This window comes from Panthera leo, chromosome A2, assembly GCF_018350215.1.
Source record: "Panthera leo isolate Ple1 chromosome A2, P.leo_Ple1_pat1.1, whole genome shotgun sequence".
Taxonomy (NCBI): Eukaryota; Metazoa; Chordata; class Mammalia; order Carnivora; family Felidae; genus Panthera; species Panthera leo.
Genome location: NC_056680.1, coordinates 46,210,042 through 46,235,324, shown reverse-complemented (window position 1 = coordinate 46,235,324; position 25,283 = coordinate 46,210,042). Strand labels below are relative to the sequence as shown.

Here is a 25,283-nt window from a genome sequence, read left to right as displayed (position 1 = left end):
TAACGGGAAATGGAGGCAGGGAATCTAGAAGCAGTCACAAGGGATGGCTGAAGATCAGTCTTTCCATTGCTTATTTTAAAGCTTTTCCTTATGGCTAAGTTCAGACACCATTAGAAATTCTTAGCCATAAGATTTTAATAAATGCATATATAGTGTTTATTTATGTAAGTGTGAATGACAAATTCAAGGGATTTTTATGGGTCTCTTATAAATGAGAAGAACAAAATGTTAGACCTAATCTTTCATAAAACAGAGATTAAAATTAATCAGACACAGGAGCGCCTGGGTGATTCAGTCAGTTTGAGCATGCGACTCTTGATTTCAGCTCAGGTTATAATCTCATGGTTTGTGGGTTCAACTCCCAGCATGAGGCTCTGCACTGACAGTGTGAAGCCTGCTTGGGGTTCTCTCTCTCCCTCTCTCTGCCTCTCCCCAGCCTGTGTGCACTCTCTCTCAAAAATAAATAAACTTCAAAAAAATCAGATACAGAGGAGGTCTGAGCGATAGAAGAGATTGTAAATACAACTGTAATATAAACTCTGCCTACCTCAGGCCTTGAATGGTACAGATATTCAATAAAAGTTTCATTGTGTTTCATTATCCAATTCAACATACTCCTGTCACAGGGGAAGAAGCAAGGACCCAGATATGGAAGAGCGTTTGGAGGTCACATTGCTAGTCAAGGACAAAGCAAGGGCTGGGACTCAGATCCTTCAGTTCTTAAACCTTAAATGCTTTCTGGAAGCTCTAAGTCATTCTGTCCCCTTGTCCTACCATCCATGTACACACTTCTTCACCTGGGGAGGGTCTTCCAATATTTACTACAGAATACAGTATACCATAATCCAAAAGGGAAAAAAGTCACAACTCTCATAATGCTTAGGATTTTTTTAAAGCATTACCCCACCTCTTCTGCCTTTAAATTATTTGCCCACTCTTACGACAGACAGATACACAACCTTTTTAAGTAGATGAAGTTTAAGAAGAGACAACAAAAAGTGTAATACAGCTTTTAGATTCTGTGGCCTGTAGGCAGAGCACATATTTCCTACTGAGTGGTCAGAACACCATGAGAGTGAGCTTAGGCCAATGTAAGAGCTCCAAAGCAAGAAATTCTGTAGAGAAGAAAAGGTTCAGGGGTTACTTCTTCTTAGCTTCAAGCCTTGCTCTTCCATTTGCTAGAATGTCAAGTTTGGGCAAGTTTCATAACTTATATGGTCATCTTCCCTCAATGAGAAAATGGTTATAACCCACCAGCTTCACAAAGTTAAGATGAAGACCAAATGGTATAAAGGTAAATGAAAGGTTTGAGCATATACACACTCTAATGCACCAGCGATCCTAATGTCTTGTTATGGTGCCTTGAGGATACACATTCTGCTCTTTCACTCTATCCTTCCAAAACAAAAACAAAAAACAAACGAAAAAAGGATAATTCTCTTCCAACTCAGTCAAAACTCAAAAAAAATTCAGTTTTAAAAAAGCGAAACAATTTACCTCATTATCATAACGATAACGTTCAGCATTAGCTACATGCCTACAATGCACTTAGCATTGCTCTAAGATAATTTCTTCTATCCTTTAGTCTCCTAAACCCTATAATAAAGTTGTTGATACCATTTTAGTCATGAGCAAATCAACACAGAAAAAAAATTAAATACTTTGCCCAAGATCACACACCAGTCAGGATGTGAACCCAATAAAAATGCTTCCAGAGCCAAATTCTTCACTGTAACATGTACAGCCTCCATACACAAACACTAGAAGTAAGAATGGAAAGGTTTCCCTGCCACTTTCTAGGAAAAATACTTCCTTCTTAAGAGAAAAAAATACTGAATTTAAAATAGATCATCTAACTTATTTTTGGTTTTTCTCACAAGCTTAATCTTTTTGAGGATAAGTTATTAACCAAACTGTTTTGGATGCCGCAAGTGAGCTTTTGTTTCTTAAGAAGTGGTTCCAATCAAAGCAAACCTAAGGGCAAGCTCACAGAATGACCCTTCGACATCACTATCACATACAAGAGATGACAGATAAAGATAAAATCTAAGACTATCCACTTCCGTGTGTGAGCTGGCAGTGTCTTTCCAAAACGACTGAATGGACAGCCCCCAGGCTTGGTCAATGGATATCCAGTCACATGTGTGAAATGCCTCTCTTCACCTAGCCCTGCTTATCCAGCCAAACTAAGGAATTACAAACCAAAAGCTTGGGGCATACTTCTCATATACAGGCCAATAACATAAAACAAGCGGCTATGACTCATTTAATTATGTGTTTCACCAATCGTCATACTATTAATGGTGGACACCAGCATCTGGTGAACACATATAGTTGCTTTCATCCAGTTGAGATGCCTTTTTCCCTTATTGTCAGTCAAAATCATTCCTAACAGACTCAGATGTTATTCCTTTCCCCCTGATCATCACCACAGGAGACAATTGGATTGTATATCCAATACCTGTTCTTTTAGAACCAATCCTAGCACAGATGGTTTTCTTAGAGGCTTCCCAGTTAACACATACAACCCTAACTCCCTGCCCTGGCTTGATCCAGACGAAGAAATATGACCCAAGCTCAACCAGTCCTCTTCTTAAGACTTCTGAGTATTAAAACAACAGAGATCAGTCTCTCTCCAATTATTAAAGCTACAAAATTATAAAATTTAGGAGTTACTGGCAGCCATGTTTTCCATCACACAAAAAATGATAGTTTGGGAGCACCAGTATGGCTTAGTAAGTTGAGCATCCGACCTCGGCTCAGGTCGTGATCTCACCGTTTATGTGTTCGAGCCCCGGGTCGGGCTCTATGCTAACAGCTCAGAGCCTGGAAGCCTGCTTCAGATTCTGTGTCTCCCTGTCTTTCTCTCTGCTCCTCGCCCACTCACGCTGTCTCTCTCTCAAAAATAAATAAACATTTAAAAAAAAAAAAAAAAAAAACAGGGGATGCCTGGGTGGCTCAGTCAGTTAAGTGTCCAACTTTGGCTCAGGTCATTATCTCACAGTTCGTAGGTTCAAGGCCTGTGTCAGGCTCTGTGCTTACAGCTCAGAGCCCGGAGCCTCCTTTGGATTCTCTATGTCCCTCGCTCTCTGCCCCTCCCCCGCTCATGCTCTGTCTCTCTGTCTCTCAAAAATAAATAAACGTTAAAAATTTTTTTTAATTAAAAAGAAAAGAAAATGACAGTTTGCAGTGAGACAAAAAGTAGCAGGTGTGTATTTCCATTTTTTACAGTATGACAGACTAGATATCCTGAATGAGATCCTCAATTAAAACACAAAAAACACTGGATGAAGTATTAAAACACAAGTGTGAACCATGTACTGAAGTAGTTAGCTAGTAGGGAATCCAGAGAGGCAATAATTAAGTGAAAACAAGACCGCCAGTAGTTATGTCAGTCCTAAAGCCAGCATTCACCCTGTGATTTTGTTGGATAAAGCTTTGAGCCTACTCAAGGTCTTCTAGGAAACGCTCGCATAAAGCTTGAATCCCTAAGGAGTTACACCTTCAACACAGTGGTGAATGAAAACCAACCAACCTCGAAAGATGGGAGGGTAGGGTAACCTATCTTGAATTTGGCACTAGCTACAGAAGAAAAAAACTCTAATAATTCATAACCACAAGTGGGCCCCCATACTGGTTTGTCACCCACATTCAATGCTATGTGGGAAATCCTTAAACTTTAAGCAGAAAACAAAATTCCACAAAACTTCCAGCAGAAAATTTGATTTCAAGTTCCTGAGTTGTAGCACCTCAGACAATTGACAAAAAGAAATGACTTTTCACTGGAGGAATACAGCTTTAACACAGGCCTCAAAGAATTCCCAGATGACATTCCAAGAAACACAAGCTGATAATCAAAATTACAAAACACGCAGGGAAATAAGACACCATTTTTAGAACAAGTCACTATAGAAAATAGAGTAACATCTGCAGAGATTTTACCTACTGGCATTTTTAGAGATTATTTTTAAACTATAGTTTTTATGTAACAGGAAACAAAATAGAGACTTCAAAATATGGAAGCATGAGAATGAACAAACATTTTTAGAACACACAAATAGAACTTTTAAAAATGAAAAATATAACCGAAATTAAACTCTCAAAGAAGAAATTAAAACAGAATAAAGAATGAAAGATTAGAAGAAATCACCCAGAGTGCAGCATAAAGAGCAAAGATGGAAAAGATAATGAGGTTAAGGAACACAGAGCCTACCACAAGTTCCAGAAGGTAACCGACCAGGGAAAGGAGTATTCCAATAAAGCCTCAAAATTTTCCATGACTGTTAGCCAAAAAAGCAACCTCAAGTTTAGGAATCTAACAAATATTAAAATACATGACAACAAATCACTACCTGGACTCCCACCATTAAAACTGAAGAAAATCAAAGGCCAACAGAAGGTCCTAAAGTCAACCACAGAGATCAAGAATCAGTCTCTGTCAACTAATTTTTTTTTAATGCTTATTTTTGACAGACAGAGAGAGAGAAAGAGCATGAAGTGGGAGGGGCAGAGAGAGAATCCCAAGCAGGCTCCATGCTGTCAGCTCAGAGCCAGACGCAGGGCTTGACCTTATGAACCATGAGATCATGACCTGAGCTGAAATCAAGAGTTGGCCGCTTAACCAGCTGAGCCACCCAGGTGCCCCTGTCAATAATTTCTTTTAACAGCAAAAATGAAACTCTTAAAAAAACAAAAAAAACAAACAAACAAAAAACCGAGATGTTGAGAGAAAATACCTATCCACCTAAATTCTATACCAAGCAAAACTATCACTTGAGAATAAAAGTGATATTTTCACACAAACAAGTGAGTATTTTCAAATAAAGAGAATTTACCACTAACAGACATTCTAAGTTATCTAAGATGTTCTTCAGGCAGAAAGATAACTATCCCAGATAAAAAGTCTGGTAAATGTAACTAATATATAAGTCAATTTCAGAAATGACAATGTAGGGGCTACTGGGTGGCTCAGTCAGTTAACTGTCCAACTCATGATTTTGGCTCTCGTCATGATCTCACTGCTTTGAGATCGAGACCCACATCAGGCTCAGAGCTAACAGCACAGAGCCTGCATGGGATTCCCTCTCTCCCTCTTTCTCTGCCCCATGCCCATTCATGCTCGCTCACTCGCAAAATGCATAAATTTAAAAAAACTATACAAAAAAATGGCAATGTAAAACAAAATCATATCTAATATGCAAGTTTAAAGAAAATACTAACATTACAAACAGCATATACTAACAGAGAGTGAAAAGGCCTTACAATGTTCTAGGGTCCTCATAGTGTAGCAGAAAAAGAATGATAGTTATTAATATTAGGCTTAATTAAACATACACATTAAACTATCAGAGTAAGTACTATAATGAACATATAAAGTATAACCCTCCAGCTAGGAAAAGGAAAAAAGTGGAATGGAGAACAACAAAAGGCTTCCATGAAACATAAGGAAGGCAAAAAAGGGAAAAAATAGAAAAAAATTTTGAGGTAAAAAAGAAAAACACAAACTAAGACTGTAAATCCAATGCCATCAGTAATTACAACAAATGTATATGAACTGGAGATTCTAATTAACAAAAATGGTCAGAATAGTTTTAAAAATCTGTTTGTGAGAGATCTCTAACACATAATGACAATTCAAAAGTTAATGTAAAGAAAAAACTACACCAAATAAATACTAACAAACAAACCAATTCAGGTGTGCATATGCTAGTAAACAGAAGAGACTCCAAGGCATAAAACAGAAAAAAATGTTCCCTACATAATTACAGAATGTTTAGTTCACCAGTAAGTTAACAATTTTACAGGTGTTAGTTATTTTAGTGACCTAACTTCGGTAAGCTAAAAACAAAAAACAAACAAAAAACTCACCAACTAGAAGGCAAGATTGCAAATCCACTTTCATGGCGGGAAATTTTTAAGTGTTTTAAAATTTTTTACATACAGTAAAGTTCACTTTTTTCTTTGGTATACAGTTCTATGAGTTTTAACACATACATATACTATATAATCACCATCATAATGAGGATGTAGAATAGTTTCATAACCCCCAAAAATTAACAGTGGGAAATTTTAACAAATGTCTTTAAACAATTGATAGATCAAACAAAAAACCAAATGGATTCATATAGAAGATTTACTACACCCCAGAAATGGAAAATTCATATTCTCTGAAACACAGTGGAACATGTATAAAAATTGGTCACATGCTAAACCCATAAAGCAAGCCTCTCCAGCCATAAAAAACTGATCTGATACAGTTATTGTCTGACCAACATAGAACTTGTAAAACATTTTTTTAAATAAGAACTAGAATGTACACTTACACTCCATGTAAGTGGAAATATAAAACACTTCTAAATAACGCATACATATAAGAAATGATGGCAAATATAATATTCAGAACTCAATAGAGTAAAAAATACCTATCAATATATGTAGGACGCAACCAGAGTGCATGGACACAACCATGTTTAAAAGCAACTTAAAGCTTTAGATGTTTACATTACAATTTGAGAAGGGCTCAAGACTCAAAGTTGATTTTCCAGCTTAAGAGAGTAGTAAAGCAAGAGCAAAATAAACCCAAAGAAGATAGGAGCAAGAAAATAATAACGGGCAGTAATTAAGGAACTTCAAAACCAACTTACAATGAAATCAATACAGCCAAATTTTGTTATCTGAAGACTAGTAAGACAGCAAAACATGTGTCAATACTTACGCAGAAAAAAAGAACACAGAAATGAACAATATTGGGAATATTATCATAGTAATGTTGCCATTGATGCTGTAACACATTACCAAAAACTTGGTGGCTTAAAGCAACACAAATCGTATCTCTTAATGTCGTGACATCTGAAATCAAAGTGTCACCAGGGCTGTATTTTTTCTGGAGTCTTCGGAGGGAAAATCCATTTCCTTGCCTTTTCCAACTTCCTGCACTGCTCGGCACAGAGCCACATCACTCCAACCTGCTGCTTCCATCCCCATGTGTCCCACTACTAACTCTAATCCTCCTGCTTCCCTCCTTTAAGGACCCTTGTGATTACATCAGCCACACCTGGAAATCCAGGAAAATCCTCCCAAGATCCTTAATTTAATCACATCTGTGAAGCCCCTTTTACCAATTAAGGTAATGTACACAGGTTGTAGGGATTACAAAGTGGACATGCGGGTGAAAAGGGGGCATTCTTAAGCCTACCACAGGGACCAAACCAGACACGTAAGGAATTAACAACATAATAGGAGGATATTACAGATTAGAAAACTTAAATAACATTGGGTAAATTTCTAGACACGTACAACTTACAAAACTGAGCCAAGAATAAGTAACACTTTAAAGAAACTGTATCAGTAGTTAATCTTGCCATAATGAAAACGTAAGGCCAGCGGGCACCTTGGTGGCTGAGTCATTTGGGCCTCCTGACTTCAGCTCAGGCCATGATTTCACCGTTCGTGGGTTCAAGCCCCATGTTGGGCTCTGTGCTGACAGCTCAGAGCCTGGAGCCTAAATGGGATTCTGTGTCTCCCTCTCTCTCTTCCCTCCCCTGCTCTCTCTCTCTCTCTCTCTCTTTAGAATAAACATTAAAAAAAAATTTTAATAAAAAAAAAGAAAAAGAAAAAGAAAACATATGGCCAAGACTGCTTTACTTACCAAGCACTATAGGAACAGGTAATTCCAACACTACAGAAACTCTCCCAGAGAACAGAAAAATAGCAAACACTTGACAACTAGTTTAAAGAGGGTAGCATAACCCTGACACCCAAACTAGATGAGAACAGGACAAGAACAAATTAGAAGATGTGCAGAGAGGAAATGACCACAGACAGACACAGGCTGCTGAAGGGACTCAGTGCCCAAAATGGGTCTATCCTAGGCCCTTGCTGCATCCCTGCCCTTCATACAATTCAGTTGTTCAGTCAGGACTGTTTTAGCCAGTAAAAGTCCCCTTTTTGTTAAAGCTAGTTCAAGCTGGCTATCACCTGGAATACAGTCCTGACTAGTTCACTCTGTCACCAACCAGCCTGCCACATCCAAACTCTTTAATGATATTTGCTAAATATCATCAACTCAATTATCCATACTAATGCAAGGGCCTGAGGACAAATGGGTAGTGAAAGCCAGGTCAACCAGAAGTACTTTAAAATGCATGCTGTTGCTTTTCCAGCAAGCTCTCTAACTGCATTTTTTTCCCCTAAGCTATTATTAAGATGAATTCAAATTATTTGGGCACAGTGAACTGACGGAATAGACAAAAACAATGAATATCAGGGCAATAAAAACATGTGTAGGATTCAACATTTTCCAAGGATAATCCTCAAAGTAGTTCTCAGTCATCTCTCCTCATAGGACTGCTAATTCCTTAAGGGCAGGGACCATTTGTATTTGTTCAGGTAGATGACCTTATAAATAGTCAAGAAGCTTGCACAATCCAATGACCTCTGGGACTGTGTTTCTAAGAGTCTTGCCAAGGACATATTTTCCATCGTAATAGTTAAGATGCCAGTACAGAAACACGCAAAATGGTGAAAAAAGCCAAGTGGAGAAACTCTGTATTCCCTTAAGTAATGCCCCACACTTCAAATTCTCTTAACTAATTAATTCCTTTAAGGTAAAAGAAAAAAAAATCATGAAATAAAAATGAAATTGAGAGAGAACATTTATCAAGATGTAATTGACAAGGAGAAAGATGAAAGTTCCAGAAGAGCCTTAGCAATGTTCTCAATCAATAAAACACCTGGCAAACAAATTAACTCCATTGTACCTTCACAGCATCCACAGCAGGTGATGAAAAATTAGACAAGAAGGTCAACTAGAGACTTGAATACAAGTCCTGAAACCACAAAACCTGAAACCTACTTCACTCAATAACTAGTACCACAACTTTCTGAGTAAGCACAATATTGGTAATATTTTCAGCCATGACCAAAATGATGAGCTATTACAGGGATTCTTAATAGGTGGGTGACAAGGGAGGTCAAATTTTACATAATCTAAATGCAGATCATTGCTTGGGGCTAAGTTAGGGCTCAACAATTTGATGGACTGTAGGGCTGCAGGAAGAATACAATTATACTCAGAACTCGGGATAAGGGGCCAATAGGGAGGCACTGTTTCCTTATCCACACATTAAGTGTTCAAAGGAACAAGAATCTAGACTCTCCATGCTCAAAAAGATCCAGATTTCAGACAGGAAATAACTTTCGAAATGCCTCTCCTTCTCAACAAGCACAAACTACAAGATCACCCACAAGTATCCTTGTTAGGGTCCCAGCCAACATCACTTTCCCCTCTTGCCTTGTTAGTCTGTACCCTGTAGGGGACAACTGGAAATAATGTTGAATGTTGTTTTGCTGTCTCAACAAGCATTATATATTCATCCCCAAGAGATCTGAAAATAAAGTCAAAGCTAACATTAAAAAAAAAAGAAGAAAGAAAAAAAAGTTTTTCTAGCTAATAAGAGAGCAGTAAAGCACGATTATGGGTTTCCTCCCTCCCCCTGCCCAGATCAAGGGACTGCATTCCCTCGGGCTTTTATATTCTTGTATAATATTTAATTAAATACTCTGTTCCTACTGGTTTATGTACTAGAGAACACTAATTTTAGAAAACCGATTAGCTAGTTCTTTCTAACTGTATGTTATTGTAGCTAAGGTCAAATTTTTCACTGAAACTATGGCAACAAAACTCCAGTATTCTGTGTCGACAAAACTGAGGCAAAGTTCTCCAGAGACAGGCCTCCACTAGATGGCTAGACCTAGGCTGGATTATTCTATTTCTTACTTCTACCTGAAATGCTATGTTCCTGGGAATGGTTGGGGGGAGGGGGGAGGACCTCAGTCACAGAAATTTGCTAGCATAAGTCCAAGTGAGCTTATATAGAAGTGTCATCACTGATAACATTTTTAGACACATGTAATTTTAGCAGCACAAAACATCAAGACATTTCAGAAGCACCCAAATTGGAACTCAAATGTACCCGGAAAAATACCAGATGAAAAAAGGAACTTTTAAAATTTAAAAAAAGAGGAATAATTGCCCAATTTATTTTCTCAATTATTACAACTGCTCAAATTGGAGTTTTTCCTGCACTGATCTCCAGCTATTGCTTTGTAAAGGAAAAAAACACTGACTCTTTGAAGGGACAAATTCTTCTCCCCACACCTATGGCCACTTTCTACTTATTTCCCCAAACCAGTGCCCACGGACACAAGCACAGTTTTTGCCTTCTATAGGAGTCATGCTGGCCTCTCGCCTTAGAGGTTCCTCTGCCTTGGCTGACAGGACCAAGGAAGCAGCCAGTGGTTCATCCCTTCTCCTCAGAATTAAACTGTCCTCAAAGACAGGGAGAATGTCACTCTGCAGGCTAACTGGCAAGAACCCCTCCAAACTTACAACACATGGGGGTGGGGGTAGAGGACTTTCAGGAAAACAGCAGATTGGCAATATCTTCCTCCTGTCTGTCAAGAGTGGCTGGAATGCCTGCTGCTTGGGTTAAGATAAACACAACTTCCTCTCCCAGCTAGCCTTGTAATTTTATACATAAGGCAGGATTACCATCTGGAGCAAATGCGCCATCAGTAACCGAAGCTCTGGTCAAGGCTTGTGCAAGTAGGAAAAAAAGGCCTCATGGCTTCCCTTCAAAAGGTCACAAGCTCTAGAGCTCCCTCTTGATTATGAGGCAAAGTCAATAAAAATCTAAGAAATTCAGAAAGGTCAAAGTGTGGTTGTAGATACCTTTGTATAATCCACATACTCAAATTTTAAAACAAACATATCATGGTTAAACAAGGCAAGGGCTAGGTGTGATCTTCATAAAAAATGTCCTGAGAGCTGCTAATTGCAGATTTAGTCATGACAGCTACTTGACAACCACTTCCAGAGTGCTTAGGTTGGGCTCAGCATGTTGCTAACTGTGCTATATGCACACACCACATCAGCCTAAAATAATTCAATCAGTTCCATACTATTATTAACCATAGTAACCAGCTGGAGAAGTAAGGTTTAGAGAGATTAAGTCATTGCCCATGGTCACTCAGCTAATTAAGAGGTAGAGTAGGAACTTGACCCCACCTCTGACTCCAGAGCCAGCCCTCCTAACCACTACCTTCCATGGCCTCCCCACCATACCTCACAGTCATTAAAATCAGATTCTGCAGGAGTGTAACTCAGAAAGATTTTTGGTTTTTGTATTCATTCACCTTTTCCAATATTCAATAATTTCATCTTTCCACTACTTTGCAATGTTATCTGCTGGTTGGACTGAACACATTGGATCCCTGAGAGTTCCTCACTTGGAGAGTGTATCTGTCCTCTCCCCAGCTGTTTGCTGACCTAACGCCCCCAACCACAAGGCTTCCACAGGAAGCAAAACAGAAAAAACAGCTGGGTCCTTTGGTGGGAAAACAGACACTTACGGTCAAATGGGATCATCCACCTAACCTCTGTCCCCAAAATGAAATTCCCTCTTCAAAATCCCTGACAAATGGTTAGTCCCCTTTGAATGAGAGGAAACTCAATCATTTGAAGCAGGCCTCTTCCTTGAGCAATTGTTTGGCACTTATAATCAGAAGCAAGTTCCTTAAATCCGAAACTCTGACTCTGGTCATTTTTATCTGCTGGCCCTAATTCTCTATTATTGTTCTGAGCTCAGGACATCCGTCTTCCATATGACAGCCCTAAATTAAGGGAAGATTGACAACTGGTCCTTAGAGCCTTGCAAGAGAATGGCAGCCACTCAGAAATGGTACAATCTCAGGCCTCACCCCAGACCTACACAATCAGAATCTGCATTTTTAACAAGATCCCCTGGTGGATTCTATACACATTCAAGTTTCAGAAGCAGTGCCTTAGAGGGCTCTTTTCATTTATTCTACAAATATCTAAGAGCCTACTATAGGCCAGGACCTGTGTAAAACCTTAGGGGAGACAGGCCTCATTTCTAACCTCAGTTAAGATAGAGTTGGGTAGGAGTGAAGTCATAAACCAGCAATAACAGCAAAGAGTTTTATAGCATGTAATAGAGGCCAGCTGCTCCTTTAAGTACTTAACATGGACTGGCTCCTTTGATCCTCCCCAATACACTAGGAGACACATAAAATCATAGCCCCATTTTCAAGATGAGGAAACAGAGGTACTGAGAGGGTACGTAATGGGTCCAAGGGGACATGATCAGCAAAACGCAGAGGTGAGAGTCAAACCCAAGAAGTCTGCCTTCAGAGTCTTTGAAAAGGAGGAGCAGCTTAAGTGCACACAAGAAGCCAGTGAAGATACTTCAGAGGGAATGTATGAGGTCTGAAGGATGGGTGGGCATTAGGGGGACTGGGGAACCCAAGAGGAAGGACACAGATGGGGAGATCATTTCAGCGAGAAGAAAAAGGGCATGCAAAGGCCCAGAGGGTAGAGCAAGCACAGTGACTGCCAGGAAGAAATAAATCAGTTTGGCGGGAGCACAGGACGTGGCGTGGGACTGCAGATGAGGCTGAGAGGTAAGCAGAGTGACTCATGCAGGGCCCCGTGAACCCTGGAAGTACGTTGTATATCCTAAGCACAACTAGGGAACAACCCAGGGCTCCACGCAGCCAATGACACCATCAGATTTGCACAGATTCCTCTGGCTGCAGGCAACACTGCATCAGAGTGGGGGGCCCCCACATTCAAAACAGGCAAAGAGGGAAACGCAGCAACAAGCAAGGAGGTCATTGTAGGAGCTTAGGTGAGAAATTCTTAAGCTGGTCTAAAATGTCTTAAGCTTCCTCCACTACTCATTGGGCAACATGAATGCAATCATTTTGCGACCCTTCCTCCTAGTTACTCCTCCCTTGAGCTTTATTCCCACTGAGCAATATGCCTCTTAAATGTGGAACCCAGGACTTGATAAGAGGCCCCAAATGTTTCCTGAGCAGCACAGATCTATTCACTGGAGTGGTTCAGTGGAGACTTTCTAGCCCTCCAGACGTGGGTTCAAATCCTGAGTCTAGCTTGATTACAGATCCTTTCTGGGCTTGGGGTGCCCAACTGTAAAATGGGGATAAATACCACCTACCACACCACAGGGGTGTTTCAACAGTCAAGAAGAAAAGTAGGCCATGAGCCTACCAAGAGGCCAGGCACAAAAGAGGAAGATCTTTAACCACATCTTTTTCTTGATCATGAATTTAGTGAAGGCAAGGAATCTCAAAACCATAGGCATCAGAGAGAGAAAAGAGATCAAACACTGGGGGTCAAAGAGGAAGTACGCTCAGAAGGTAAGGCCAGTCCACTACTCCAGAAGACAAGTCAACTATAAAAAAAAATCTTTTCAGAAGACCAGACTCAGGTAATGTGGAGAGAGGTGATAAAACAGTATAAGGCATCCCTGTAAAAAAAAAAAAAAAAATCACTTGTTGACCTAAAATGTCACTAGCAGAAACACTGGTAGCAATGGGAAAAGTGAAAACTTTTTCAGGAAAAAACATGAATTCTTTCCCAACAAGCTTTGAACTAAGGACCGACATTACACCAGGCACTGGGCCAGAAGTGCAGGGTAAGATGTGGTCCCTCCAGGTGCTCCAAAATCTAGCTATGGAAACAAAAATAGAAAACAGCTGTGATAAATATTATAGTCCAGGTTGTTAAGCAGGCAGGTAGCTAGTACCTCTAGTATGTAGACATTTGTTCCTGTCAGCTCATCTCAGAAGGACTTATTTTGGGGTAATAGAGGAGGAACCTGAGCAAGAAACCAGCAATTTAGTGAAGGAATATTTGAAGACCGGTCCCCTTCTAAATTTTTTTTCCTTACATTTTATTTATTTTTGAGAGAGAGAGAGAGAGAGAGAGAGAGCGAGCGCGCGCGAGAGAGCGGACACCTTGGGGGGGGGGGGAGGGGCAGAGAGAGGGAGACACAGAATCTGAAGCAGGCTCCAGGTTCTGAGCTGTCAGCACAGAGCCCGATGTGGGGCCCGAACCCAGGAACTGTGAGATCATGACCTAAGCCCAAGTCGGACACTTAACTGACTGAGCCACCCAGGTGCCCCAAAGACTGGTTCCCTTCTAAGAGCAGTTTACGGTAGGTATTAGGGGGGGGTTTCTGATATCAGATTGTCTGGGTTCAAAGCCTGGGTATGCGAACTTCTACCTAGCTAATCCTGGACCAGACATTCAACACATTGTGCTTCAGCTCCCTCACCTGTAGAAGGTTACCTATAGCTGCCTTATGGGGTTATTACGAGGGTCAAACAGATTAATGCATATAAAGGTAGGTATATAAATTAAACAGGTTGAGCTACTTAATGTACATATGCACTATACAAGCTATTCACTCTTATTTACAGAAAAGACAATACCATTAAATATAGACGGTAATGGGGAAAAAAATGCTTCTTAAATCTACGGCCCAAACACAGCAGCCTAAAAGATAGTGTGTGTGGAAACCCAGACTGTGTCCCAATACCAATTTTGATACAGAATTTTTCTTTGACCCCAGGAGTTTTCCTAAATCTAATTTCCATATCTGTCAAAAAAAAGAAAGAAAAAAGAAAGAAAGAAAGAAAAATGAGTTATCTTAAGCTCAAGTGATTCACCACATATCTTCATCAATGCTCTGAAGACAGGATAATAAAAGCCTTTCCCTTAAGAAAAAGTCTTTCATCAACCACTATGTTGTACTTTCAGGAAAACCATGTAACAGCGTGACAATATGACCCCATTACACTTGCTTGCTGTCCCAATCAATTTTGCCCTCAATGGAGGAAGCCACAACAGCAATATTGAGACTGAATTACATGACAAGGTCAACATTCCCATTGCAATGCAAGTGTTTTCTGCATTGGAGCTGAAAGCTGTTCTCCATTAGTAAATCAATTATTACGTGTAAACGAATATAAAAACAGGGGTCTGAGGTCTAATTTCCATGCGTCACTCAGATAGTCACAAAGGAAGCAATCCAGGGCATCAGAGTAAGCACAAGCTCTCTTGTGCCCATGTGCAGGATGCCCCAGAGCCTTCAGACAAGCAGCTCAAAGCTTTGAGCAAGTAGGCAGAAATCCAGTGAGGGACACATGCAGCAGTGTGTGGGACTCCAGCATAATCAAGCAGCAGGCATCATCCCAGTGAATGTGTGACACACTGTGAGCATTCTATGTTGCCTGGGGAATGGATTTAAATTACAGTGTTGTTCCCTTTGAATGGAGTCTGTTGGTGCAAGATTGAGATAAGCTGGTAAATCTGAAATGAAGATTATAAAAAACCTACTAATCTTTTTATTAAATTTGAATTGATTTTGTGAACACAAAAGCGACTTTCCTACAAAGCAGCTGCACGCAGGCGCATGCACACCCAAAACCTTCAAAATGCCTCAAAGCATATATACCTGACAAGCACCTCAAGTAGACGGGTTTTTCTGCCTTATTTTACAAGACAGGCAGAAACTAAGTCCTTTACCCCCACTGTGAAAGGCCCATCCTGGATTAGAATCAAAAGAACAAACAAATTTTAAGTTAGGCCTTCCCCTTTGCATGTGGGTATTTAAAACTAAGATATGGGTTCATTCCTTCAATGCTTTGCCAAAAGAAAAAAAAAAAATGTTGCCTAGCAACAATTAAGGCAACGTGCAGCAAAGGAGGGTGGTTTGAAAGAAAGCTAAGCCAGTGAGTTTGTTATGGTCACCCTAGTCCAGAGACCTTTGTGACCCAAGACCGGGCTGTGTCCCCATCTGGCCTTAGAGTAAGGCCTGGCTGTTTCCATCCTTTTGTCGTATCTTATCAAAGGATATCTGCAATCCCAAAGAAATAAAAACCTACTTCTGGACAGCACCAGACTCCTGAACATCAATGCTCTCTTGTGAAATGTTAACTGGCTTGTTTCTGGCACCAATCACAAAGTTCCGAGCTGAAAGAGATCTTGGAAGTCACTTCGCCTACATTCCACTTAACAGATAGGAAAACTGAGGCCTGCAGAGAGGGAATGACTGCCTCAAGTTACCATAGCAGTTGGCAGCAGATACTGGTCTGGAAACTGGCTCTGAGATAAGATGATCCTCTTTACTTCAGTCTTAGTTTTCCCACAAGGGCTAAGAACCACTGCCTACCTCCACCTAAACACAGGCAAACAATGATCAGGTAAGCGGGTCACTGCTACTTAAATACTTATAACCCGACCATGAAAAATGCCATTCTTATCTGAAGCCCCTTTCAAAACCACTGGGGGGTGGCGTCTGATATGAAACCACTTTCTCTCCATCAAGACATCCTAAGTCCACAACTCCTCTAACAGGTGGGCTGGCACAGTGCAAGCATACTGGGACTGTGGAAAACAACAGTAAATGTGACAAGGCCACAAGCCTGACCTTCAAATTCATGGCCAAGCTTTAGGTCCAAGACTGGCTTGTCATAGCCAAGCAACATAGACTTCTTCCCAGTATGATCCGGAGACTGTGATTCCAGGCTTTCACTGCTAAGCAGGACACTTGCTGAGCAATCTAGAGCTGTCAGTCAACTTGGAGATGCCCAGGAATCAGGTTATACCCGCTCAGACCAGACCTTCGCTCTCAATACAGACAGAACTCACATCAAGCTGTAGGTAATATTTTGCATATCCCACATATGCATATATACAATATACCTGAAGATAACTTGTCCTGGATGTAGTTAAAAACACATTAAGTCAAGGGGCACCTGGGTGATTCAGTTGGTTAAGCGTCAAACTTCGGCTCAGGTCATGATCTCACGGTTTGTCAGTTCAAGCCCCTCATCGGGCTCTGTGCTGACAGCTCAGAGCCTGGAGCCTGCTTCAGATTCTGTGTCTCCCTCTCTCTCTGCCCCTCCCCTGCTTGCATTTTGTCTGTCTCTCTCTCTCTCTGTCTCTCTCGAAAATAAATAAACATTAAAAAAAAAAAAAAAAAAAAAAGATTGGCCTCTTGAACTGAATGGAGAAGATCAAGTTTTGAGGGTAAGAACTTTACCATTGCCCCATTCTGAAAAAGCAGATTACACAATAAATAGCGTGTTCAATACTAATGCCTATCTTATTTCTGGAAAACCCCAGACCTTGTTGCTCCTCCAACACCCCTGGAGGTTACATTTAAAACAGCAAAGATTGTAGGATCAAAATAAGAATGGTAGTTAATTTCCTTCTTTTCTTTAGAGAAGATGCTGTTATATTTAGTAGGGGGAAGGGGTGGGTGGGGGTGGAAGAGGAAAACATCATCTCAAGAAAGGAATTCTCTAACCACAAAGTTTCTATTGCCGGTTTCAATCTAATGTTTGTCTTCCTTCTTTCAAGATCACAGGCAAAGCCAACACAAACCAGCAAGAAAAGAGATTCTGTCTTACTTGCCATGGACACTTCCACTTTAAAATGGTACTATATTAACTAAAGGGCTAAAGTAACTGAATTATTCTACTTCTCAGCTCTTCTCATCACCTAGAGGACAGGGGATATTGTCCAAAATTCTTTTGGATAATCAAAGAAGCTTGTGAAATTTTCGTGAAACAGATGTGCACCCAATCCTTTCTTCCTACTGATGAAGTTCCGGGCAGGAGATATATTCAAGGGAATCACCACAAAAGCAATATACTTGGTAATGTACTTTTACCTATCAGGAAGAAGCAAGTGTATCAAGATTTTAATTCTTTTCCATCTACTATGAAAAATAACAGCTATCAGTCACTGAGCAGGTCTTAGGTATCAACCAAGTACTCTGATTGGTTCTTTACCCTTATTATCATCAATCCTATTACCTTTAAAGGGAAGGAATTCTCTTCCCCCATATTATAGGTGAGGAAACAAGCTTAGAAAAATTAATCTATCAAGGTCACTTAGCTTGCATACAGGAACCCTGGGACTCAAACCTAAGCCATTGGGGCCCTGTGCAAACCCCTACTCACAAAAGCATTTAAACACAAAAAGACAAACAATAATTATTTTCATATCATTAAAGGATTCATATATAGGATGCCCTTCTGCCAACATTTATGAGGACTAACCTCTGTAAGAAGTACCAGGAATGAAAAGATAGGAGTAAATAAAGCTTACTCTGTCCTTAACTCAAGGGCAGGCTCTGTCGCTGCTAAATTTGAAACACACACTTAATCTTCACGGTAACCGTATGAGGTACCGACTCATATAATCTCCCATTTTACAGATGAGAAAACCAAGTTTCACAGAAAACCAAGCTTAAACATTTTGTCCAGGGTCACACAGCTAAGAAATTAGAATGTGGATGTGAACCCAGAAAGCCTGATCCTAGGGCCTATGCTATTAATCACTAGAGTGGCAGACTTTAAGAGGAGCCCACAAAATTAAAAACCCCAAGTCAGAAGCCACAGGGAGCATTACATAAATAGGCCTTTGGTTTCCATTTACTTAAGAACAGGTTATGATGGTTCTCAATATAGGAAATAACTTGGCAAGGAAACAATGGAAGCAACAACAAATCCGAATGACTAAATGTAGCTCTGCTGATTGCTCAGATAAAGACTCCATCATCCCATCCGGCTGCTTGCCAGCATCTCACTTTTCCATATGTGTTTGTTCAACTCCACGGTGTAATGGCACGGCAAGGAAATGGACTAGAAATGCCTCCAAATTGCCCAAATGCCCTATGCACGATTTCTAAACATCAAAATGGCTTCAACTTCAAAAAGCACTTGTATTTGGAAAGGCAATAATCCCTTCCAAAAGAGAAATCTGTTTCTTCATTTTAGGGGAAAAAAAAAAATCTTTTTTCAAAGAATGCTACACCAGAATTGAAGGGCTGCTTTGGAAAGTGTTTAAATCCTCGCCCAGATTCCAAGGTGGAGGAGATCTTCCTGGCACTCTGCCTGGGCCCCTCACCTTCGTGCAGGGGCCCTCCAGTGCAGCAAGAGGAATTCAGGCAGTCCTGACCCACATTTGAAAAGCCTGCAGCAAAGCTTGTTTTGAACCGGATTTTCCCACAAGTGCAAAGCACCTCACAACCTAGAAACCTTTATTTTTAATTTATGAGGAAAAGGAGTCAACTTATCAAGTTGCTGTCATGTGACTACCTGTAGAACCAGGCCAGGCCATAAACAAAGTTCGGTTCTTTCCAAGAGGCCTCTATCAGATTGTCATTTTTATCTCCAAACAGCCCCTTCAAATCGGCCACCAGATACACATCTAAGCACAAGCACTTTTACCCTAGTGCCAGGAAAACAAATATGTCTTCTGACTTCCTGTGGGTATGGTCCTATTTAACATTCTAAACCTATATTCAAATAGCCACTGGTTAAATTTGTACAGGGCATTAACATCTTTCTCAAGGTTCCTTTCCCAGCTATCACGGCCTGCGTGCAGAGTGGGATAGAGCTAACACTAGCAATGAGCTCCCTGCATTTGGCTCCAACTGCAAAGCCACACTTCAACCAGCTCACCCTTAAGTAATAAAGCCAGTGGTTTATGGCCTAGGCTACATTAGCAGTGGTTCTTGACCTTGGCTACACAGGAGAATCACCCAGGAAGCTTTTAAAATAATAATAATAATAATAATAATAATAATAATAATGCCAAATTAAATGAGAATCCCTGAGTGTGGGACTCAAACATTATTACTTTTCAAAGTCCCACAACTGACTGTACAAAGTTGAGAACTACAACTCCTACTCCATCCATCCCCAGGTATGTGACCCCAGACAAGATACTTAACGTCAACCATAGAGGGCTTCAGTCCCCTCACAGGGCGGACAGACCAATCCAGGAGCTAAAAATTTAGCAGAGCCCTTAGCACAGCACTTGGCACTGAGTCCACTGAGCTTGACCCTGTTAAAAGATAAACTGAGGCATATTTTATTATTCAGTGTAGAGAATTATTCCTATAAGTAACTGGCTTATGACTATTAGATCATATCTTTCATTTTTGCTACATTCAGGATTCTGTTCTGAAAAAGTCATGGATGAAGGGTTGAAAATAAAAGGCCACTGAGGCCAGAGCTGCCTCAGAATCCTGTCACAGGGGCATATGCCAACAATTTTTTTTCAATAGTCTTCCCTCCTGCCCCCCCAACCTCCCAGGTGAAAACATTCTCCTGATAGTCTCATGCCAACTGGAGGCAGCTCAACACTAAATATCTCTAAATCCTTCTCTCCATCTGAACGTCTGCCTTCTATTATATTCTAAGTCCTTTAGCTTTTATCCAAACAGTTGCTATATCACTACAGTTTCTACATCTACCAACAATAAGAACTCATAACTCAAATGATGCAACCTGAAAATGGCAAGGTCTGAGCCCTTTGGGATCAAGGCCAAGAGTCAAATAGTGACCCAATGGGTTCTCAACCCCAGGTCAGTATTTTTTTAATGTTTATTTATTTTTGAGAGAGACAGACAGACAGACCAACAGAGCACAAGCAGGAGAGGAGCAGAGAGAGAGAGGGACACACAGAATCCAAGCAGGCTCCAAGCTGAGCTGTCAGCACAGAGTCTGATGTGGGGCTAGAACTCAAAAGCCTTCGGATCATGACCTGTACTGAAGTTAGACACTCAAGCGACTGACCCATCCAGGAGCCCCAACCCCAGTTCATCATTTAAAAAAAAAAAAAAAAAAACCACTTGTGGGGGCACCTGGATGGTTCATTCGGTTAAGCACCTGACTCTTCATCTCAGCTCATCATCTCACAGTTCATGAGTTCGAGCCCTGCATCAGACTCTGCACTGACAGTGGAGCCTACTTGGTAGTCAGTCTCTCTATCTCTGTCTCTTCCCCTCCCCCGCTCGTGCTCGCGCTCTCTCTCTCTCTCTCTCTCTCTCTCTCTCTCTCTCAGACACACACACACACACACACACACACACTCACACACACACACGCTCTCATGCGTGCACGCGTGTGCTCTCTCTCTCAAAATAAATGTAAAGAAATCACTTGGGAAGGTTAAAAAAATGCCCGTGCCCAGGCCACAACCTTCCAAGATTCATTTGATTGGTCTGGAGCAGGGCCCTAAGTATCCGTTTAATTGTATATCTCTCCCAGATATTTCTATGCAGCTAGAGTTGAGAACTACAAACCACAAAAACAAGAAAGAAAAACAAAATGTTTATCATCTTAACATACCAATTATATTTTAAACACCTTCTGGAATAAAAGTAAACTACCTTGGGAGGAAAATAACAAATGTAAGAGGCTTAAAAAGCCAGGGGGTACCTGGGTGGCTCAATCAGTTAAGTGTCTAATTTAGGCTCAGGTCATGATCTCGTGGTTTATGACTTCAAGTCCCACATTGTGTTCTATGCTGACAGCTCAGAGCCTGGAGCCTACTTCGGATTCTTTGTCTCAGTCTCTCTCTGCCCTTCCCCTGCTCGCACTCTCTCTCTCAAAAATAAACATTCAAAAACAGAAAGAAAAGAAAAGAAAAGAAAAGAAAAGAAAAGAAAAGCAAAGCAAAGCAAAGCAAAGCAAAGCAAAGCAAAGCAAAGCAAAGCAAAGCAAAGCAAAGCAAAGCAAAGCAAAGCAAAGCAAAGCAAAGCAAAGCAAAGCAAAGCAAAGCAAAGCAAGCCAGGAGTGGTGGGGAGCTTCTGGTAGTAAGGCTGTCATGTGGAGGTCTTTTACTTCAAAAAATAAGTGCAATAATCAAGAACTCCTCACTCCAGGTTGAAGCATCTAGAAATACCAGAGCCCCTAAGGCAGAGCGAGATCTGCTTCAATGACACATGTTCCTTGTGACCAGATCGATAAATCTTGTTCAGGGACATACTTGCACAAATGTAAACGTTTAAGCTAAATTTACACTGACCAACATGCATTCAATATACACATGAAGGCTCTAATAAAAGCCATTCCAATCTTGACGTTCAACTTATTTATGCATTTTCAAAAGGTCACAAAGCTTGGACTTGAAATCATACTTTTAAAAAAAATGTAAGCAAATTAACCTACAACTGCTTATTAAACTCACATCTGCATAAGCAATCGTACACACACACACACACACACACAGCAACACACTTGATGAATTTTCTTTTTTTTTTTTTTTTTTTTTTTAATTTTTTTTTTTTCAACGTTTTTTATTTTATTTTTGGGACAGAGAGAGACAGAGCATGAACGGGGGAGGGGCAGAGAGAGAGGGAGACACAGAATCGGAAACAGGCTCCAGGCTCCGAGCCATCAGCCCAGAGCCTGACGCGGGGCTCGAACTCACGGACCGTGAGATCGTGACCTGGCTGAAGTCGGACGCTTAACCGACTGCGCCACCCAGGCGCCCCTTGATGAATTTTCAATTAAAGCAGGGTACCCATTCCAGGAAGGTCATCAACTTACCTCTGAATTTCTTGGGTGGATTATTAAGGTCCCCAGCTTCTGGCTGTACAACACAACGATCGTCAACCAGGCTGTGAAGACAAAGATAAACATTCTATGAGGCCAAGTCTAAGAAAATAAAACCTAAGCACTATGCAGAAATTGTACATCCAGGGCTGCTCCTGTGCAAAACTTATATGGCCATGTTCTCCTGCCAGGGAGCTGTTTACACGAGAGGTTTGCCAGGCAGGGAGCTAAACCCAATCCACAATCCCAGGTTGTGCTTCTGCAATGCATACATGAACCTCCTATTTTCTATGGCTCTTTTCCCTTAACCACGTCCATGATGGATTTGAGCACAACATGCAGTAATGCTGAAGTCGAGAGGGATAGCAAGGGGTGAGTGCATTCAACTCATGGTGGATGAGGGGCCCATTTGGTGCCAGGCACAGTGCTGGGCTCTGAGGTGTGAGGACAAATATGAACCAGGCCCTGCTCTTAGGGAGCTCAAGGCTAGCACAGGAGCCACAAAGGCAAACTAATGAAGAGAATCCAATCTAAGGGCTCTAAGAGAAAGGACAACAAAATTCAGTCAGGAACTAACTGTGCCTGAGGCCATCTGAGAAGCTGCTAGCAGACAGTCATATGGAACTACTGGAAATTGAAATAGAGGTGGGGAACAGTACAAAAAGTTATAAATAACCAGCCCGCAATTATATACAGACCCTGTATTTAGAAATCCAGACTGACCAATCGAACTTACACGATTCTTTTAGAAGAACCTATTTAAAATACTGTGTGTTTTGAACAGATGAGCAAATTGAGAGTGAGAAGTTTAAATGACTTATCCAAGTTCCTAACACTAGTATTGGTCATTTCCAAGTGACTACAGAACTTGCTCCCAGCTAATATACTATGGATTTCCAGGGTTTCTTCCATTTGTCTGTGCTGCTCTTTTTCCCAAAAGCAAGGTACCATTAGCCAGCCTTTACTCTTACCACTGCTTCCTCCAAAATTCCACTTCCCCTTCTGGACCGTTTTTCAAGACTGACTCAGAGCCCTCATCTTCTCCATGAAGGTCTCCCTGCCAAGCCTGTCCTGGACCAGGCATTCCCTGACTCTCCTCCTGTCTTCCCTACCTCACTGGACTGAAGCACAAATGGTGCAGGAGGCTATGAGCTCCCTGGGGGCAGAGAAATGTGTGCGATCCAAAAGATGCCCAAGCCTAGTACATCTTCCTGCCCAGGCAAGGCGCTCAGTGCATCAAAGTGGGTGAATCAAAGTGACTGGAGTAGCCCACCAGCAGCTTGCCTCAACTCTAAGACGCAAGACCTTTCTCCATCAAGAAGAGCAACAGTGTGGTCAATGGCTTGAGCTTTTATGCAAAAATCGAGCAGAATGTGCACATTTCCAACTCCCACCTGGAGCCCCTATGAATGTAAATACAGTAATGCCACCAGAACTGATATAATGTGTGAACTGGGGGAGTGTCTTGGAATTTAATGTACAGCTGGGTTAAATACTCATCAAGTTCTCAAACAAGGACAAGGGGTAGGAGAAAGGGCCCCAGGCTAAGCCAGAAGACAAATGAATTGAAGATGGCACTTTGCCATCTACTAGCAGCTGGACTGTGACTATATTACTTGATTCCTCCTGGTCTCAGTTCCTTTATCTGTAAAACTCAAAGAGTTGGGCTCAAGGATTCTCAAATAGGGATATGTTCATCAGACTTTCCATTTGTTTATAAAATATATTGATACCAGGTCCCTACCATACCCAGGCCTACTAAAGCTGTGTTCCAGGATGGGACCCAAGAACTTCTAATTTTAACAAGTTCCTCAGGTGATTCTGCAGTACACCTCTACACAGCATGTGCACACACCCCGACTCTCCAAGGTCCGATTCAAGTTCTAAAGCTCAGTGAGTCAAGACAGCCAGGTGGGAGATAACTGCCATCTATACAAATGGAATGTGACTGGGGAGTTAGAATGCCAAGTTCTACAAGAACTGGTGGTCATTCACTGTCATTCACAACTAGTACCCCATAAATGTTAACAAATATTAAAAGGAAGAAGAAGGCCAAACTTTATTTTCCAAGTCCATTTTGAACCAAGGAAAAACTCATCTGAGGTAAGTAGTAGAGACCAAAATTCAAAATGGGCCATCTTCACATTAGAGAAAAAGAAAGGAGGGGCACCTGGGTGGCTCAGTCAGTTAAGTGTCTGACCTCCACTCACATCATGATCTCACAGTTCATGGGTTCCAGCCCCGCGTCGGGCTCTGTGATGACAGCTCAGAGCCTAGAGCCTACTTCAGATTCTGTGTCTTCTTCTCTCTCTGCCCCTTCCCCACCTGTGCTCTGTCTCTGTCTCAAAAATGAATACTAAAAAAAAAATTTTTTAAGAAAAAGTGAGAAGGAACCTTATAATTAATTTGTTTATAATACTTGAGGGAAACTCTTATAAAGCAAAGAACTCGTACCTCATAAAAATTCTAAGAAAGGATGCTCTCGAAGAAGAGGACAAAGGGAAAGGCAGCACTAAGATTTCAGGGGCTGCCACAAGTGGGCTCAGCTATCAACTGGAAGTAAGCCTGGGTGACTGGAAGGGCAATGGCACCATTAAAAGAAATCAGGGCCATAGAGAGATGAGGCATAAGGGGGGGTTGGGGTTTAATAAGCCATCCACAGGAGTAAGAGCTGTGGGCAGACAGCGAGGAAGGTGATGAGCCGATTCTGCCTGACAACACGGATTGTCAGGAAAGGTAGGGAATGCAAAGTCTACCCCTCTCAAGGCAACTGCTACGAGCACTGGTCCTGGAGTCAAGGTTGTTCACAGCTGTGAAACCTTGGGCAGATGACTTCACCTCTCAGAAGCTCAGAGGTTTTTGCCTCCATAAAGAGGAATAATAATAATGCTCACTCTAAAGAGGTGTTTGGGGATTAAAGGCAAGATGTATATACAGTACGGAGCACAGTGCTATAAACATCCATAGGACTCCTGTAAGGGGTTACTCCTATTTATTACCATCGCTGGGAAATAAGCAGAGGATCCAAGATTCAA

The 25,283-nt window shown here is 41.2% G+C and overlaps 1 protein-coding gene across 2 annotated transcripts in view; it reads right to left on the bottom strand.

Annotated features, from left to right (window-relative positions):
* Positions 1–25,283, bottom strand: part of ITPR1 (inositol 1,4,5-trisphosphate receptor type 1) — a 327,875-nt gene that overhangs the window by 277,825 nt on the left and 24,767 nt on the right. For both annotated transcript variants that reach the window (XM_042930020.1, XM_042930021.1), the window contains exon 4: positions 22,243–22,313. In XM_042930020.1, coding sequence (XP_042785954.1) covers positions 22,243–22,313 — 71 coding nt within the window. The remainder of the gene's footprint in view (positions 1–22,242; positions 22,314–25,283) is intronic.